General features: G+C 39.2%; 1 protein-coding gene across 4 annotated transcripts in view; it reads left to right on the forward strand.

The window, feature by feature from the left end:
* Positions 1-20,379, forward strand: part of GLIS3 (GLIS family zinc finger 3) — a 481,516-nt gene that overhangs the window by 168,262 nt on the left and 292,875 nt on the right. For all 4 annotated transcript variants that reach the window (XM_050762001.1, XM_050761998.1, XM_050761999.1 and 1 more), the window contains one exon: positions 5,557-6,673. In XM_050762001.1, coding sequence (XP_050617958.1) covers positions 5,557-6,673 — 1,117 coding nt within the window. The remainder of the gene's footprint in view (positions 1-5,556; positions 6,674-20,379) is intronic.

Consider the following 20,379-nt stretch of genomic DNA (forward strand, 5'->3'; position numbering starts at 1 on the left):
CCCATGCCTTGAAGGCAGAAGTCATAATTAATGGTGAAACTGACAGTAGTCAGGGCACAGACTGCTTAAGCCATGTATCTTATGCAGTCCCTTTTATGGGTCGGCCAGAGAGGGGTCATTATCTCATTGTTTTCTGGCATATTTGATTCCTCAGCATAATTTTATAACCTTAAAAGACAGCACCTTAATGGTTCACTGATAAGTGTTTTTGACTATATATTTATTAGTTGAGTCCTTCTATGGAATTTTTTTTTTTTTTTCAGGATGAGCAAAGAAACAGGAATTGGGAATTGGCTTGGTGAAATATGGAACTTACTTTTAGCAATTTGGAATGGTTGCATTTATTTGTGAGCCTTGGTTTGTGTATTTCATCAATGGAGAGAAAGAATAAGGGGCAACAGTTCAATAAGAGGCAAAGTTCAACATTTTACTAGAGATAAAGAGAAGATAGAGAGAGAATCAGCTTAGTGTTTTATACATTGGGGGCACGCTGGGAGTGGATGGAAGTAGAAAAGGAGGCATGAACTGTCCAGTTTGAGAGATGCTGCCCTATGAAAAGCTGCAAAATGTATTGTTTTTCCTGATTATATAATTCTTATTCACTGCAGAAAATGCGGAAAACATGGAAAAGTACCAAGCACTAAATGACAGTCATCCTGAATTCTATCCGCAGAGACAACCATGGGTGGAATTTTGATATACATCCTTCTAGCTATATTCAAACATATACAATAAACATAGGCTTTCCTTTCCACTAAATTGATCTAGTAATCTACATAGTTTTTAATTACCTTTTTCCAGTTAACAATTATAAGCTTTTATAATAAAATCCTCTTTCAGCATCATATAATGGCTTCTTCCTGTCCCGGATTCCACTTTATAAAGAAAGTTTATAAATAAAATTATAATTTTAAAAATCAGTCTTTTGTTAGTTGGCACTTACTTGTTTCCCATTCTTTAAATATTATAAATAATGCTTTAGTGGATCAGCTCTGTACATCTTCTGTGCACAATTCTGATTATTAGAATAAATTCTTAAAAGTAAAATGTGTTAAAAGAGTTTTGAGGCTTTTTATACATATTATCAAATTGTACTGCGGGAACTCACTAGCAATTTATAAACTAACCAGCAGTATAAGAGAGTGCCTGTTTTCTAAGACACCATTCATTAGTAGGTATTATTATTTTTAGGACTTTTGCTAATTTAGAAACTTTGCCAGTTTGATCTGTAAAATGTTATTTTATCTTAATTTGCAGTCTTAATTATTGACAATATTGAAGTTTTCATAAATAAATCTATGAAGTTTCATAGATTTATTGGCTGTTTGTATTTTTTCTTTTGACCTCCTTTGGGTATGTTTTTTGGGCGTGCTCATCTTGGGAAAAGCTCTTTTTCCTTAGCTTTGTTGGATTCTATTTAATCCAATGATAAGAATCATGCCTTAATGCTGTATATTTGCCTAGATTAATCTCCTAACCATTTCTGATTACCTGTGCTTAATGATAAATGCAAACTCTATCTTACCATCTTGAAGATCCAGGAGACATTCTTGATTTAGGCATTGCCAAAACTCGAATACGGAGGTCATTGTATATATTTCCCCTAAAATGACGAGGCTGAGGTGCTGATACAATAGCAGTTTCATAGAGCAGTCTTAACAAACATTGAGTAGTAGAAGAGATCAGATGCTACCTGCATGGGTTTTGTAGCATACTTAGCTTTTCTAGTGTTTTCGCATGCATCGTAATCCTGCATTTTATGATTAAATATTCATAAACTACCTGCAAATATTTCTGTTTAAGACCCAATGGAACCAGGACACAAAGTCCAGGTGCTTAGCTTGTCAGTGACAAAGTTCAGCCATCACAGAATGTCATTCCAGATCCAAAAGGGCACTGTATTTAGATTTTTATTTCCTAAATCAGAAATTCTTGGGCATGGTTTCCTTTGAGAGTATATCCACAAAGGTGAGAGAAGGCTAAGGGGGCTGAGGATGCACTCCAGGCTCTCTGTAAATCGTAACAGTTTATAAAGCCATCCTGTCTTTAAATACAGTACTAATTCTTTTGGGGAATTTGCTGAGGCACATAGACATGAATTTCCAGACAGACTACGACTGGCCATCTTTTTCATGATCTACATATATAGGAAATACATCTTTTCTTTTGAGGAATTCTCCATGTGATCTATTAGAACTTATTTTGAGCTTGGCATTGAAGCAAACATCTAACATGGTCATCAGGCATCTCATGCTCTTATGGCCCCATACAAGTTACTGAGTTCTTGCTTGACCAGCCACCCTAATCATTTTTGCTGATGGTTTCTGAGTTTTCCTATTAGTTTTATTTTGTTCAAGATGTATCTCCTTTCCTTTCACATATAGTTCCAAATTAACCAATCACCAGAAGTAATATCATTAGGATCAGATGAGCATATGGAAATGGAGATTGCTCTCAAATGATGATACAGCTGCCACTTTCTTTGCCATGGGCCTGGTGTGGGTAGCAGCAGGAGTTAGAGGTGAGAACCCTTTGGAATCATTCTCATTCATTCAACATGTTATTGCAGAAAGAACAGAAAATTTGGGTGCCCATCGTAGCTTGTGTGACTTTAAGCCTGTTATACCAGGTCTTTCAATTAAGCAGAGCACTGTGGGTCACATGTGGGATACAATGTAAAGAAAACAACAGAGAATATGTATCATCCAGTAGGTCACTGCCTATCAAGCACAGCTTCATTTGTATTTCTCTAAGAACTTTGGGGTGTATGTATGTATGTATATGTGTGTGTGTTACTGGGAGAAATTTCCCAAACCCTGTTTTATTCTTTGTAAAATAGAAGTTATTTTTAAAATCCAGTTTACTTACCTGACAGGTTGTATCAAATGAGATCATATATAGCGAAAACGCTTTGTGAGTGCTATAAATAATGTTCCATTGTCATTATATTGATTATTTACTTTCCTAATCAACAGTTTTTTGAGTACTTAGTATGTATCTAACATTCTAGTAGGCACTGGGAAGATAAAAACGATCCCTTCTGTTAAAAGACTTTGAAATTTATTGAAGAATATAACACCCACAGATGCCTGAAGTTAGCTACATTTAAGACATGTTGCAGACAGTATATAACTTCTTTGGGAAGAGAACTCTCACTGGGAGCTAGTGTATTGGGGAGAGATGTCAAGGATTAGAGCTTTGAAAGATTAAAAGATGTGAGTAATCACACAGGAGGGAGACTGGCTGCTAGGCAAAGGCCATTTGGGGAAGTTTTGTTCTTATTAGGTGTTTGAGATAGGAGAGAGTTCTCTGTTCATATTAATACTTTAATGAATAGAATATAGAATTTGCTTTCTGAAAAATATATGATAATTGTCTTAGAAAACTCAGATATCCAAGAAGTTATAGAATGTGCCTGCATGGCTTTATGCTCAGATTTAAATTGAGCCATATTTAGGTATAATTTGAGAGAAATGAGAATCATCTCTCAACAATGGAGCAAATGAACGTTTCACTATAGGCTGCCCTGAAACCAAATAATACAATTTTATAAGCAAAGTATATATAGGTGGATAACATACTTCTGTCTGTTAGTCATGACTTAACAATCTAATATGCTCCAGTATGACAGTGACAGGCAATTGTAGCACCTGAGAATGTGCATCCATTCAGGCATGTAGCTCTGCCAAAGCTCTGGTTCTTTATGTTCTATGAACCTTCTCAACCTCCGGGTGTAAAGCAGTCAGTTGTCTCTGCCTTATATATGACAGGACTACTAATTTAGTTTGGGTCTGAAAGCAATTCCTGGATCTTGCTGGGGAAAAGACCAAAAGGCCCTTGACATCCAATCACCAGGATCCTTCAGCTGAGCTCTGCAGGAAGAGCCACATGCTGCTAAGTATGCTGGGAAAATAATTGAAAAGTGTCCTTGGGGAATTAAAAACTAGATGATTCCCAAACCACTTTGGGGCTTGCAAAAAGACTACAACCTGAATTTAAGGATGTGGACCAAGAGGAGAATCTATGTCAAGGGCAACTGGATATAAATTCCTGCTGTGTTTGTCATTGGTAAACATCACTTCACTTGATGGTAACATCTCGTTGATCATGGTGTTATCACCTTGTACTGTGCATTTTGGAGCTGAGATGTTTTTCTTGCTATATCACATGCTTGTAGGAAATGGTGTTTGTGGCTTCCATTTTGTGAAACGGAGTAAGATGAACAGGTGGGATGAAAATGCTTCTCTTTTCCCTCAGTTCCTTTGCGACAGGTTGATGTTTAAGAGCTGGAAATAATGTGTTCATTTTGAGAAGACACACGTTTTATATAACGTTTTGTTGTGATTAACTTTTTTGTTAGAAAAAAAGATCTCAGTAGAGAGTCAAGGCAGGTACATATAATAAGCCAGGTTCTTCTGATATACAACATGTCTCAGTCAAGAAATACAGTGTGTTATGTCTTGCCTCTGTGGCAAGTTTTCATCCAAGGGACATATCTTTTCTCCTCAATTATTTTCACACTTGATATTAGCCAAAAGATTGAGAAGTGATTTTTATTTTCAAGGCAACAATGTCACAGTAAAACAAAATGAATTTTAAAGTGACCAGAGCTACATTATGAACCATTTTGATATGCAGATAATATATTGTGAGACATAGGGTGTGTTTTTTAAAGGGTAAGAAGAATAGGAGAGGAATTGTTGCAAAAGTGAACTACAGAAAGTGAATGATCTGCTCTTGGCCCAAAGCTGCTTGGATTTAAGGACGAGAGTTCACAAAAAACCCAGCTAGCAAATGTGATTAAATCTTGCATGGCTCCAATGCATTAATTCCAGATATGACTTGTTATCAGTTTGTTACTCCTTTATATATTATAGCTGCTTTTTATATTTTTTTCCTTTCTTGGGGTGATTTGATGTGACTAAGTACTGGCAATGTGAATTACTATCTTTAAAAATATCAGGATAATTCCTTAATATCAGTGAAACTAAATTGTTAAATTATTAAGTCCCCTGGACAACCCTTTGACTTTGAGGGTTTACTTTTTTTCAAATAAAGCATGAGTTTATATGTTACTTTCCCAAATAGATTTTACTTGAAGGCTGGGATTCTATTTAGATTTGTATTGCCTGAAAAGCCTGTCATAACATGCTGCACACAGTAGGTGCTTAACAAGTACTTATTTGGTTGGCTTTAACAGGTATCAGTAATTTTTCCCTGGTCTCTAATTTTTCCCCCATATTGAAAAAGTTATTTAAAAATAAAGCAAGGACTATTTATTACTAAAGTATTAAGATTATTTATAACAATAGATCTTTTGTTACATTATTTCAGTGAGCATTAGGTTTTATTGTTCTTCTTGGTAAGATGTTATTTACCTGGAACTAGAAGCCTTGGATTTTATCTTAGCCCAAGAATGTGTGTTTAGCACAGAACGTAACTGGGGGAAATACTTAAGGGATTGTCAATGCAGTGTTCTTTTAGCTCTCAAGCAATCCATATCCTGCTAAAATGTTTATCTTTTTTTTTTCCCTTCCTTTCTGGCTGCTGTTCCAGGTCCCTTATTTCGCGTGAGTCTTTGGCGTCCACGACTTTGAGTCTGACGGAAAGTCAGTCGGCCTCGAGCGTGAAGCAGGAGTGGTCTCACGGCTACAGGGCCCTCCCTTCGCTTTCCGCCAACCACAGCTCTCAGAATGGCATTGATCTAGGGGACCTCCTTAGCCTTCCTCCCGGGACATCCATGTCCAGCAATAGTGTCTCTAACTCATTGCCATCCTACCTTTTTGGCATGGAAAATAGCCACTCTCCTTACCCTAGTCCTCGGCACTCATCCACCAGGTCCCACTCGGCCCGCTCTAAGAAGAGAGCACTGTCCCTGTCCCCGCTGTCGGATGGCATCGGGATAGATTTCAATACCATCATCCGCACGTCGCCCACGTCCTTGGTGGCCTACATCAACGGGTCGAGGGCTTCCCCGGCCAACATGTCCCCGCAGCCAGAGGTCTACGGGCATTTCCTGGGCGTGCGCGGCAGCTGCATTCCCCAGCCGTGCCCGGTGCCCAGCAGCCAGAAGGGCGTGCTGGTGACCCCTGGAGGCCTGGCGCTGCCGGCCTACGGCGAGGACGGGGCCCTGGAGTACGAGCGCATGCAACAGCTGGAGCACGGCGGCCTCCAGCCAGGCCTGGTCAACAACATGGTGGTGCAGCACGGCCTGCCGGGTCCCGACAGCCAGCCGGCCGGCCTGTTCAAGACGGAACGCCTAGAGGAGTTCCCGGGCAGCGCCCTAGACCTGCCCCCCGCGCCTCCTCTCCCTCCTCTGCCGCCGCCCCAAGGTCCTCCACCCCCTTACCATGCCCACCCGCACCTTCACCACCCGGAGCTCGGGCCCCACGCCCAGCAGCTGGCCTTGCCCCAGGCCGCCCTGGACGACGACGGGGAGATGGACGACGTCGGGGGCAAGCATTGCTGCCGGTGGATCGACTGCAGCGCCCAGTACGACCAGCAGGAGGAGCTCGTGCGGCACATCGAGAAGGTCCACATCGACCAGCGCAAAGGGGAGGACTTCACTTGCTTCTGGGCCGGTTGCCCTCGAAGATACAAGCCCTTCAACGCCCGCTATAAACTGCTGATCCACATGAGAGTCCACTCCGGGGAGAAGCCCAACAAGTGTACGGTGAGTTTCCGAAGTGCAAGGGGTGGCCTTTCTTGAAGGCCCGGCTTACTTTGCATACGTGTATTTTTTCCCAACTTGGCCCATGGGACAGAGGACCTTTTCTTCTTGTATGGAGTTTGCATGCGTGGTGGTCTAGGTATCCATGAGATGGGGTTCCTCTTCAGCTTGAGGAAGGGGAAGGTTTATTCCATGATTAGTGGCTCTCCATTTCTATATTTCCTCCTGCAAAGGTACATGATCCATCCCAGCAGGTGATCTTGGAAAGGAGATGCCAGCCAGGTACCAACTATGAATTTCCTTAATGTGAATGGATGTGCAAGAGCAGAAAGACACAGATTGCACATCAGCAAGCTTTAGTTCTTTTCCAAAGCAAATATTCAGTGACTTTTCCTTCCCTCCAGTAACCGGCTAGAACTGGGATGGGGAGAAGAGTGGTTTTGGTATTTGAAAAGGAACTCACCATTTAGCAACTTGGCTAGTAAAAGTGTTGCGGCATGCATCCACATGCCTGCACTCTGTACCTTCCAGGGTTGAGAGACTAGCTAATGACTTATAGTCAGCATAAAATCACCCAGGGGATACACAGGAGCAGAATCTCGCAGGATCTTGACTAATTTTAAGAGGCAATTTTGTAGAGCGGTATGAGGAGAAAGAGCAGGGAAGCCTTTGGTGCTGAGGGAAGTGGGCCTGATGTCTCTTTGTTCCTCGCCTCTGCCTTTCACAGCATCCATCCTGGAACTCTCTCTGTTTCTTGGCAAAATGTACTATTTTTGAATAATATGATTCTTAAATGATTTCACAACAATTTCACACCTCACAGAAACCCTCAGGGTTTATAAGCAGGGCATCACCCTTGGGATCATGAGATGGCTTTGCACAATCTCAGACAGCTCACTTAAGTCTTGGAAAAAGAAGAACATATGTTTTATATTAGTTTAGATGGACAGAAATATTTCATTTAGAGTTGAAGTCTAAGATTTCTATGTATTCCCTGGATATTGAGTATGGTGCAGGTCACTAAATATGTGAAATATATAAATCAATTTGAACAGAAATTTATTTGTACTGTGGTTCCCCAGCCCGAGTTCCTTCTTTCTGTAGTATGTCAGTGATGAAAAAGAATCTGGACTATGTGTATGTTTGATTATAGATTGGCCAAGGTTTTTCTGATTCATGTAAAAGCAAACCAAACAGGTGATAGCTATAATGCAAGTATTCAAAGCACTTTTTCACTGCCCAGTAGGTATTTTTGAAAGAGTTTTAAGAATTTCTTGTGGAATGGAATTGCATTTCTTGTCACTACATTATGCACCACATTGTGATTTTTCTCAAGGAAAACCTGAAGCTGATACCTTGCGAGAATGCCAGGTTATATGAGTGAAAAGAATAATTACTTTCCAGACGGCAAAACCTTGCTCTGTCACTAGGGTTCTGCATTAAAAATGCCAGAAAGAGACAAGCAATTGAAGGCAAATCCATTTACTCTGGAACACACCGGCCTATTGCAGGCAGGAAAGACATTCAGCCTCTGAAGGAAAACAGTCCAACCTTTTAGTTCTGACTAATCCTGGCTGAAAATAGTTTACTGGATTTGGCTTTACTGAAATAAACATAAAGGCTCGAATTATCCAGAAAAATATTTTTTGCATTGCAAAATTAATTTTTGTGCAATAGGATTTCCCCATTTTCCTACTGTTCCCAGGCTTTGCAAAGACCTGTAACTTTATAAAGTTGACTTTTGCTGAAGTGCATGATGAATATCAAAAATAGAAATAGTTCAGTGAAATAATAAGCTGATAGGTTAATGTTTGCAGGCTTATGCATAGCTTCTCATTGTATTGTTAAGGATGTATGGGAGATAATTTCTCTCCCTCTGATCTGCCCACTCCCCGCTTCTAGATGGAATCTTTATAAAATTCAGATTGGTGATTTAACAGTGTATCGAATCTAGGACCACAAAGCATTTATTTACACATGTAATAGTGCAAATAATAAACAGGGTTTCTTAGGAGCTCACTAATGCTGCAATTCTAGTTCTGGGGCTATATATTTTTAGCAGGAAGCCTTCATTTTCTTCTAAAACATACATATTATGGGCAGTATGTCTTCTGAAAACTGTTATGTTGCTACATGTCATCTACTTGATTTGTAGGGTGATAGCCAACTGGCAGCAATTAATTTTGCTGTGAAAGTTTAGCAGTCTTCTTAAGTTGTAATCCAAGGATAGAATACCCTGGTTTTTAAAGTAGATACACACCTGGAAAAAATGTATTTTTCTGCCTTTTGCAAAATGCATATTTATAGTCTTGGAGTCCAGACACGTACAACTGTTACAACTAAAATGTTTCATCTCCTACTGATTTAAAATCTGATGGTAGTTGACTCAAAGCTCAAGATCTTGGCCAAGTAAAATGGCCACATTCTTCTTTTGGAAATGCGAAGTGATCTTTGGTTTTTGTGGCTTGTCATACAGTGCAGGGCTCGGAGCAGTCTAAATTGTAAGACCCAGGCCATTTTTTGTTTTACGTATGTTTAACTGCTATTTTCTGTGTATTATAGTTAGAGTTAGTCATTTTCACTTGCTTAGCTTATTGACCCAAGAAAGAAATGATGACCACATTGTGTTTGGTGACCATGACTACAAGCAGCACAAAGAGCTTCTGGAAGTTATGGTAAAATAGGGGTGTGTGAGAGGGCTAACTCAGTGACGGCTTGCTTACAGTAAGCAGCTGCCACTGGTATCCTCCCTCATGCCAAATTCCATGTCATGCATGAGAGAACGTATTCTCAGAATCTCTGACCATGACTCCCTGGACTTATCAGAACCCTGGGATTCACATCATTCAGGATTCTGGGTGGCAGAACTGGGGGAGGGCTGTGAATTTATTATTTGGTTAACTTACTGGAAGAAGAGAATGGGTTCTTTTCCTTTTCCCCCCCAACTCCACCCTTCTATAGATCTCTTTCTTACTGCTTTGGTGGAAAACCCAACCAACTGCTCTCTTTCCAGGCTTGGTCTCGATTGCAGAGACATTCCCATCCAGTGGCAAAGGGCTTGAGAAGTAAAGGCCTCTGTAGACAGGCAGGCAGACCTCAGCTAGTCAGAAACCAGGATATGCCAATATTACATTTAAAAATACCTGACTCCATTCACTGCTATTAACTATAGTAATTTCTAGGTGCTAAATCTCTCTATTTGGACCTTCCTGAGCTTAGACCAACTGCAACCTTGGTATATCTCAGAATTATCAAATTATTTGAGCATTGTCAGCTATAACTGTGGAATTCTATTAAGTTTTTCTGAGATGGTAAGGTCACAGGTCAGAACAAGTCATGGAGTCTCTGAATTTGTCCCTTTCCCAAATCCCTGTTTCATGTTCCTAAAAGGACAACATGAAGTGTAACCCCAAACCATAAATGTACACTAATCATCCCTAACAGTATCCATAGTAAATGGTTCCAACAGAGTGCACCCTGAGAATGTTTTTACTGTAGATCTTTTTGCTATTAAGTTGAAGAGCATGAGGTGGCTGGGTAACGTGCCCAGTGAGTGTGTTCTGAATGAGCTTAGGCATGCTCTGTCTGTTGGTGCTTCTCACGAGAAAGCCTGTCTGCCTATCTGGGGCAGAGTGAGTAGAGGGACACAGGGTTCTGTTGCTAGGATCAGAAACACGGATGACTTGCCTTCACATGTGATTGAAAGCAGTTGTGCTAGCAGGTTAGGAAGTGCTGATAAGGGAATTAGGGGGAATGTGGGTCTCCACTTAAATTTTATTTTTCCTGGATGAATTTTATCCAATGGCAAAAAGGAATTTTTCAAAACTTTTACCCACCCACGGATTTTCATGAAAATATCACTGACCAAAGACCAGTTTTGAATTTTGTATGAATTGACTCATTTCTCCACAGGCATTTTGCCTGGCAAAATCCAGAGTATTTGCTTTGGCTTGAATATTGGGCAGTGGTGCTTTTTAAGTAACATTGGATTATGATTTCAAGAAAATAAATACAGAGCTGGAACCATGTCCCCATTCCTCTTTTATGGCCTGATGTATGGCTTCACAGGCCAGCTTTGGCCTCCTAAGACATGTCTTGAGCAAATGTAAATTCATTGTAAGCTATGGAAGAGCTTTTTCACATCCACTTTTATTTTGATAAGACTTGGTGTTGATGTGGTCTATGACCAGAAGGACCTTAGGAAGATATCATCTAAGCATAATTCTTAATTCCCACTTCATAATCCTCATATTGGCAACAATGGATAAATTATCATAATACCAAGTATCAATAAGGGTATGGAGAAGTGGATATACTTTAACATTGTTGGAGAGAGTAAATTGGTGTAATCACTTTGGAGATCAATTTGGTAATACCTAGTCATGTTGAAGATGAGTCTATCCAATAAAACTGTGTCAAAGTGCCTACCCTAGAGAAGCTTTTGTATATGGTGGCAGGGAGACATGAAAAAAGGTGTTTATTGCTTTTGTTTCTCAAAAAAGTGTAAATAACATAACTGTCCATAGATAAGTCAATAAACTATGGCTTATTCCTAATGAAATATTATAAAGGAGTTTAAAATTAAAATATGCATACATATATTACGTATATATCTATTAACATGGATACATTTCAAAGAACAATGTTGAGTGAAGAAATATATGCACAAGGGTGTATATGGTATTAATACAATTTATGTATATTTAAACACAAACCGGGCAATATTATACAATAGATAAACAATTATGTGATTAAACAGTAAAATCATGTGGGCAGGGTAATTAGTAACTTTAGGATAGTGGATACCTCTCAAAAGGAAAGAAATAGAAAGAGATGGGATGTGAGGATTTTACTTTCTCTTTTTTTCCAGAGAGAGAATTGAAAGAGATATGGCAAAATACTGTTATTTTAACTTGATGGTGGTAATATAGGTGTCATAGGTGTCTGTTGTAATATTTGGTATGCTTTACTGCCTATTTGAAATATTTCATAGCTATAAGGATATATTTTTATCTAAAAATAAATGAAAGCCAATTACTATCACATTCCAATTTCTTTCCACCCATATCATTTTTTTAGATGAGAACAAAGCCCAGAGAAATTGATTTTTCCAAGACTGTTAAGTTATTTAGCTGTTCCATACTTAGAGCTTCTGAGGCTGCAGTTCTTAACCCTGGCTGACACTGGAATCACCTGGGGAGTTTTACAAAGTACCCCTACCTGGGTCCCATCTTCAAAATTTGTGATGTAATTGACCTGGGATGCGGCTTCCAAGGTGATTCTAATGAGCACTCAAGGTTGATAACCAGTATTGTAAAAGTTTTCCAGTTTTGACATTAGTGCTAGATAAATAAAAGCCTACCCGGTTACTTCTGTTAAGATGCAGGGATGCAGTGTTTAGTAAAGAGTACGTGTCTACTTATTCTCAATGGCCTGACAGTAATCTCTACATTATTATCAATGGCCTGACAATGATTAGGGTAGTTTAATGTTCTCTTGTAATAAAATTCAGAGACAAGATAAGATATTAGAGTGATTGGTAGTGTCAGAAGGCTTTCAACTGAGTGTCCATTTCACGTTCAGAGTCTCTTTCTTTACAATTATTAGTCAAAGTTTGGGAGGAGTCTTGCACTGAACCATGTATACGTTGTCACCACCTCATTGCCTCCTTCATTTAGCAGTGGAGCTGGCAAATTTGTCACACTGTTCCCATTTTTAACGGTAAGATAGAGTGTTCGCTCTTCCAAACACAATGCAGACTTTCAGCTTTTAATAGAAAATGATCTTCAAAACACTTTTGCTACTATGGACATTTCTGAAGAGTTGGTAAATTACCAAAATATTGAATTTTCTCTTTTATCAAATCTGCCTGATGTGATTAAATAAATAAAATTAACATTAATATCCTTTTTGTCTCTTGAGGCTGAAACACCACCAGTGAACATCTGGTAAAGATCAGAGTGAGTGTAGCTTCCAAGTCATATCCCACAAGGCATCGGTCTGTCAGATATTAAAAGCAAACTCCATGATTTAAAAAATAAAACCAAATCTTAAGATTTCTTTCCCAGCAATTTTATGTAAGAGATACAAACATATTTATCTATGTAAGCACATGTTCAACATACTGTAGACACATATATGTCACCATAAATTACAAATCCCTTAGTGTAGGTAAAAACGAAACCACAGAAATCCTCATTAGATGGGGCATTGACCACAGTCTATAAGGCATCTGTCAAACCAGATTTCATATCCCAAAACACAGTTTAGAAACCTGCCATTTGGTTAAAGGTTTAATTTGGTTTCCCTTTAGAAAGCATTTAATTCAGTTTACCTGGGGAACTGACCTTTCATGAACTTTGTCCTGAAAATAAATTTATAGCAGATTTGGGCAAACATTTCAAAGCTAATCGTGGTTTATGTTTCTTTGCCCTGTGATTCTAGGATTAATGAAAAACAATAGATAATGAGAGCAACCCTAAGAGGTTAAATATTTGAGGCTTTATCCTCATTAAACAAAATCATTAACTACATGATGGTTAATGTTCCTTTTAGTTCATATTTGTTTTGTGGTTTTTCTCTAATTTCATGCCTTGAAATAATGTCTTTAAAATTAGAAAGAATTATGTAAATCTTTTCATAAATGATCTGATTAAGGGAATGTATGTCAAACCTTTGGAGATTTGTTCATATATAGATTCTAAAATGTGTTTTTCTCAGTTCTTTCAGACTGCACCAGTGTGGAAAATTAGTTTGGCAATATATTAGAAACACCCTTTGTGACCTTTGGAGTATTTCTTGATTGCCTTTTCTTTTGATTGGTCGTGTTGTCATTTTTGGGTCCAGATAGAATTTGAATGTGTAGAGTGAAAGACCAAACACATTTATTTTTCCAAAAAGAAGAGGTCATCTGATTCTCTTTGATCTTTCAGAAATGTTTTCTTCAAGTTCTGGGTAGAATGATTTGGAAAATAGATTTTTTTTTTTTTCCAGGCAAATTTATTAGTTTCTACTGTAATTGCTGAGTCAGGGCTTCTAAGCTGTCAATACAACAATGCTTGTTGTAACCCTGGACGGTGGATCTGTGGTTGGTTAACCCAGAGCCTGCGTAGGGAAGGCTTGATTTTACGTCTGCTCTAACTCTGGGAAGCCTGTGTCCTTCATCCAGAGGGGAGACCAATCTGTCCAATAGGTGTCATCGCTCATATAGGAGGTTGGTGTAGATAGGAATTTGGTGAGAAAGTAGAATGAAACCTGTGTGTTTTCATTTTGCAGCACAGTATTTATTTTCCTTTTCTTGGGCCACAGGTACAGAGCTTGAGTAGGGAGAATACTTAATTTGTTAGAAGGAGAATTTTGAATAATTTTTTAAATGATTAGTTAGAAAAGTTGTTGAGAAATTGGAACATGATATGACCAGCTTCTGGGCAGGCAGGAGCAATATGCTTGGGTAAATATATACCCTAATGCTCTAAAATTAGGGTGAGCATATACTTTATTTTTCAAATCAGCACACTTTTGAGAGTGAAAGTGGGTTTGTCTCACTGGAACGTCAGTCTAAATCAGGATTGTCCTGAAAAAAATTAGGGTGTATAGTTACCTTACCCAAATAGTATGTGTCCTGATGTGTTCACTCATTGTGTGTTCATTCATTCATTTGATCACTGAGTGCAAACCATGTACCTTATCTGGGGGGTACAGAAATAAATGAGACATTCTCTTTGGGAGCTCACAATCTATTGGGGTGACAATTGTGTAAACAGTAAAACAAGGGCTGTGATATATGGCTATGCAAACTTTTAATGGGAAAACTAGGGGAAGAAGCTCCCAAGTATGCCTGTAGAGATTGGGCAGGCTTGTTAGAGGAGGTAACTGCATCCTGAAAGAAGACAGTAATTCTTACAGAGAAAGGAAAGGAGGCCATTTAAGCCTGCACATCACCATATGGAATAGCACAGGAGTATGAAAGAGCACAGAGGAAGAAACAATTCTCAAGTAGTCTGATGGTCCAAGACTAGGTAGTAGTGGAAGTGAGGCTGGAAGAAGTCATGAAGGACTTATACTACCAAATAGGGATCATTTTTAAGAATTGGAAACCTAGTTAATATAAATGCAAATGTAGTCAATAAAAAATATCTTAGGAGGGTAGCATCACTTAGGTAGCAAGCACTGTGTTTCAGTGGATGCGAAATGAAACTTTGACTTCCCCAGGCCTTCTCCATTATCTCTTAAAGTTTATAGTTTAATTCCTCATTAAAACATATCCCTTGGCAGCTATCATATGAAACACACGTTTATCTTATGCCAAGTGATCAGCTAGGGAAACACGTCAATGTAGTCTAGCATGAAAGCATTTTCTGTTGTGGACTTTAAAGAAAACAATTAAAAATCTGGGGAAGACTAGAGACCAGAGTTATTTGATCAATTATGTAGAATGATTAAGATGTGGACAGAGGCTGCATACATTATCCTAAGTATGAGTGGCTTTCCATTAGTTAAATATTTCCTTTTATAATCTGTAAAGAGAGTGAAGTATTGTACTGTTAAACAAAGGTTTGGACTGGTGCTCATTATGCTGAGTTTGTCAGCCTTTTCAAGATTTTTTTCCTTCACTGCTGAGATTTACTTTGGAATTTTTTTTTTTCTGCTCAGACTGAATTAATACAGAACAGAGTGAAATGCTTGAGCTGTTTAGAGGAGAACAAATTAAATCAATTCCCATCAAAATGGCACCCGTTCCCAGTGACTCAGTCCTGAACACCATAGAACCCCATGTCTCTCTAGACTGGGGAAGGCAGCTTGAAAGGAAGACTTGCCTTTTGTTACTTGAGCTTCTTTCTCTGGCAGCACGAGCCCTCCCCTGGGTTTGAGCCACCCAAGTTTGTAGAGTCATTTGCCTGTTGACCAGAGAGCACAGCCAAAGGCCCAGGTCAGTGGACTAAGGCATTCAGAATGTTCTAGAGAGGGCATCTGATTGGTCCTGGATCCTTGCTTTTAAAATTTATGAGGCAGATTCTCAGGCTTCTCTCACCAGACAGTTTTCTTTTCTGTGTTTTAGAATGTTTGTTTGAAAGTGCTTTCATTTTTAAGTAGGGGCCTGGGTATTGGGCCTGTTGCATGTGTTTTTGATGAGACATATTGTTACTACTGACTCTCTTTTGTCACTGTCTCCCCATCCCTAGTCCCAGTGTCTAGTATGAAAATTGCCCCGAAGAGCAAATGGTGATTTATTAGCCAAGAGAATGGATTTGGGGTTGGGAGAACAGTTGTAATGAAGCAAAAATCGAGGACTTGGCCTTAAAAAAAATTCTGAAATAGAAATTTGTCTTTCATCTCATTTGTGGTGAACCCTACTGCCTTCTTCCCTCAGAGTTTCCATGCTGCTTCACAGGCCCCATGCCTTGCTCCTTATTTTTCCTCTCCATAGAATTTAGGCTTGCTTTTGGGAAAGAACTGCAGGAAAGAGAAATTCATACATATAATGGTGAACAGCTGAGAAAAGATTCAGTGTGCTGGCTCTCCCAAGGGTATCTACATTTTAACGAGAAACAAAGTATTAAACCTCTTCCTTAGACCAAAAACTTGTTCCGAGAAGTGGAGGTGAAAGAAAATGACTATGTTACACGAATTCTGAGCTACTATGTTACTTTAATTCGCACTATCACCCTCAGAGCTAGGTAATTTCTGGGATTTGAGATTCAGACTCTCTTCTTCCTACTACATATTCAAAGATCATTAATTATTCACCTTTGAATCCTACCCACAGCACGTGGCCCAATGATTAACCTACTGTAGACCTCAAATGTGCACACATGCATGCACGCGCACACACACACACACACACACACACACACACTTGAAGCTAGGTGATGGATACATAGAGGTTTATTATTCTGTTATTTGCACTGTGTGAAGGTTTGAAATTTCCCATAAAAAATTTTAAAATAAAGAAATAAAATGATTTTGTGTGAATTCATAGGAAAGAAAAGAACAGTTTATTCTCTCTGGCTCCTCAGAAAATGATGCCGGCCACGTGTTTTCTTTAGGTAACCTGTGTTCTTATGATCTGAAGACAAATTAATTTTTCCATTGCTCTTGATGGTCTCTGAGATCACTCTGCTTAGGAATGAGATGAAAGATACTCTTGGGCAGTAACATGATATTTAAAAAGGCAAATGATAAGAAGGGAGTACTATTGGAATACATTAAAATAATTTAACCCAAATCTCAGTGGCTTGCTATGATAGGAGTTTATTTCTTGTTTTTGTTCTAATATGGCTAACTCTTTATGATTGTATAGTGACTCAGGATCCTTCAATCTAATGGCTCTGCAATCTGAGTCTAGGGTGAAAGAGATGTTGTTGAGGATTGTGGAGAGGTTTTAGGAGCCAGGCATGGAAGTGACAGGCTTGACTTTTCTTATCCCATTCGGTAGCACTCAGTCACATGACCTCAGCTAACTGCAAACACAGTTGGAAAGAGTGGTCTTCCTGTGTGTCTAGGAGGACACTTAAACACAGAGTATTGGTGAACACAGAGTATAGTATCTAACACAAGGAACTAGAAGTGCCCCCTGCTTCTTCTCTGACTTACCCCTGTTTTCTATATCTCCTTGAAAAGAAAACACATTTCAATCTTGATCTTGGAGCTTTCTGTGAGTGGCGACCTGGTCTCATCAAAGAGCTTTAAAGACCATTTATTTTTTTTTTCTTTCCAGTGCTGGCTCCTATAACTTGCTTTTCAACTTATTAAATCTTTCCCAGCCCAACCATTTTTTTTTCTTATTGACTCTCCAAGGATTCCATTGCCATACAATCACCACTGCTGGGGAAATGCTCCTTATCTCAAGTGGATTACTCAGATTTTCCCACCTTGTCCAAATTACATGTTTTTGGGACACAGTTCCCCCCTGCTTGTCATCTTTCTAAGCCATGAGTATGTGTGATGTCTTCTTGTCCCACAGGCACTTACCCTCAAGGGAGATCTGCTCATTATCAAGGGCAAGGTTATAAATGAATCACTGAGAGTTCTACCATTGTGCACAGAAATTTGGTGTGAAGGGCTGTTTTACTAAGACCCTGAAACACAATACTCCCCATCTGTTCATAAAGTAGCTTATTTGATACACACAATGTGGTCATAAATGCTCTTCTATTCTCTGAATGCTTGCTTTTGGTCATGAACTGGCACACACTCAAGGAAAAAATGACAATGTGCCTCTATGGACACTTTTGGTCCATTTCCATAAATATATTCAAACAAAATGAAATTGCCTGGCTCTTTATAATATGTCCTTTAGTGTGTTTAAGCTTGCAAAATTACCCCCAAGGATGACAAATTGTAAACATCATGCAATACCACAGCCCTGGGTCAAGGCCTGTCTCAGTGTTCTACCGACATTCGCCCTTCTTAGAAACGTTTAAAGTGTTTTAGGAAAATGAAGCTAGGCAAACAAGCTTATCGGGAGCGACAATAAAAAAAATCATTGATTCTAATTAGGAGGCGTCACGTATACAGAAACAAAGCTGCTTTTGTGTAATGAAAAGTCTACCTGTTCCCTGAAACACATGGAGTGCTTTCCAGTGGCTTTAGATAATCACGCTGACAAAGTTTCAGGGCCCTGACCTTTTGGCCCATCTCAAGTGATTCAGCAGCACTTGTCGAAACTTGTCTAAGGTATTGGTGGAAGGTGTGCTGGGATACAAGTTGTTATAAAGGTGTGACAGTGGGACAGGTGCCGTTTGTTTCTGAAAGTCCCAAACTGCATCATAAATTGAGGTGGGAAGAATTCAGGTTCTTGAGGCGTGGATTGAGTTTATTGTAATTATCTCTAGTTGTCCCTCCCTGTAGCAAGTATTTCCCCCGGCAGCCTAGTGCATTGATGCATTGCTGGTGAGGACTCCAGCTTCTTATGGCTTGGGTCACCCCGATCCTGTTCTCTTGTGTGTCCTGGGAAGACCAGCTTTAGATTGTGACTCTGGTTTTGTGCTGTGCCCGTAGAATGAGGCTTTATGATGGAACCAGTCAAGAAAAGAGCTATATAATCTGAATAAGGGAGAAATCACTCTAATTGCTTACTCTATTGAGATAGTAAATCAAAATAAACAACTGTGTCACTGTCACTTTTCATGAATTCAGAACCTCAGAAAAAATGAATGTCACTAGACCACAGAGTCAGGAAAATAGATCTTGGTAAATCAATGGGCAATTTAGTTTAAAATTAAGAGCACATATTGACCATTTGCAGTGTCAATGATTTATTTTCAAGGAGGAGTTTCATAAAAGGCATTTTTAGTTGCCTGATTATACATTTCCTCCAAAGATGGTTTGCTAATTACCATCAGTGAGTAATAGGGGTTGCCAAAAAGGAAAAAAAAAGTCCATTGTGTTCCAAAGGAATGATGCTGCCAAGTGTCTTGACAGGCTCCTGCTGCACTTGTCAAACAGCTGTGCCTGGGAGTGAAATTATGAAGTTGGATTCTCACTTAGCCAAGATTAGAATAGGCTTAATTGAAGGTGTCTGCAATGGGGGACAATTTCAAATTCTTAAGTACAGAATTCATGCATTTCTAAAAACCATTCTACTGACCATCTCTAAATCACTTTGTTTTGTCTCTGCCTTCATTTTCACTCAGATAGGAATGATACAAAATTTAAAAGAGGAAAGGAAATAAAAGAAAATTGTCTTTACATGGAAAAATTCTAAGGTTATTAACATAATTGTTTCATTTATAGATATTTTAGATCTTTAAATATTTGGCTTACATTTTAATACTGAGTTGTTCCTCTAATTATAGGTGTGCATTTTCTCTTGGTCTCCAGATGTGACTTTCAGGTGCAAAACAGCAAGTCCTCTGACAACTATCTCTATTTCACTCATTTAACTGTTTATTAAGCAACTATTTCATGCCAGTCTCTCTTCTAAGCTCTGAGGATACAGCAGGGAACAGATCAGACCCCTAACTCCCATCCTCCTGGAGCTTACACTCTGGAGGGGGAAGATAATAAATAATGCAGATACCTGGGGGAAGAAAGTTCCAGGCAGAGAGAATAGCAAGTACAAAGGCCTCAAGGCAGGAGTGTTGGCCAATTGTGTTCTAGAAACATCAAGGAGTCCAGGGTGGATGGAGAGGAGTGAAGGGGAAGAAGAGAAGAGACGGTGACGGTGACGGAAACATGGGGGCTAGATTGTTTAGGACCTTGGAGCCCACTGAAACGATGCTTTTGAGTAGAGGAGTGATAGGGTCTGACTTACGTTTTAATAGAATCCCTAAATGCTGTGTGGAGAATAGATTGACGGGGAACAAGGAGTAGAAGTTGGAAGACCAAACCTCTTAAGATTGGGAGCACTGTGGTAGCCTTCTGTCTGGTCTTTCTTCTTAATATCCGGTGGTAGAAGTTGGAATAGCTGGTTGGATTTTAGCTATATAAACATATGTAGCTAGACCTGAATTGCGTATGAGGTGTAGAGACAGAAGTGTTAGAGGTGACTTTAAGGTCTGGTTCATGCACCTGGAAGGAGGCGGGTTATCTTTAACTGAGATAGGGATGATCGTAGGAGATTTAGGGAGGAAGCAGATAGGGTGATTTTGTACTTGTTAAGTTTGAGGAGCCTTTTAGACATTCAAATGGTGAATCTGGAGATCAGATGAGAAGTCTAGACCGATGCCATTTTTGGGACCACCTATTTCTAGATAACATTTAAAATT

This window comes from Macaca thibetana, chromosome 15, assembly GCF_024542745.1.
Source record: "Macaca thibetana thibetana isolate TM-01 chromosome 15, ASM2454274v1, whole genome shotgun sequence".
Taxonomy (NCBI): domain Eukaryota; kingdom Metazoa; phylum Chordata; class Mammalia; order Primates; family Cercopithecidae; genus Macaca; species Macaca thibetana.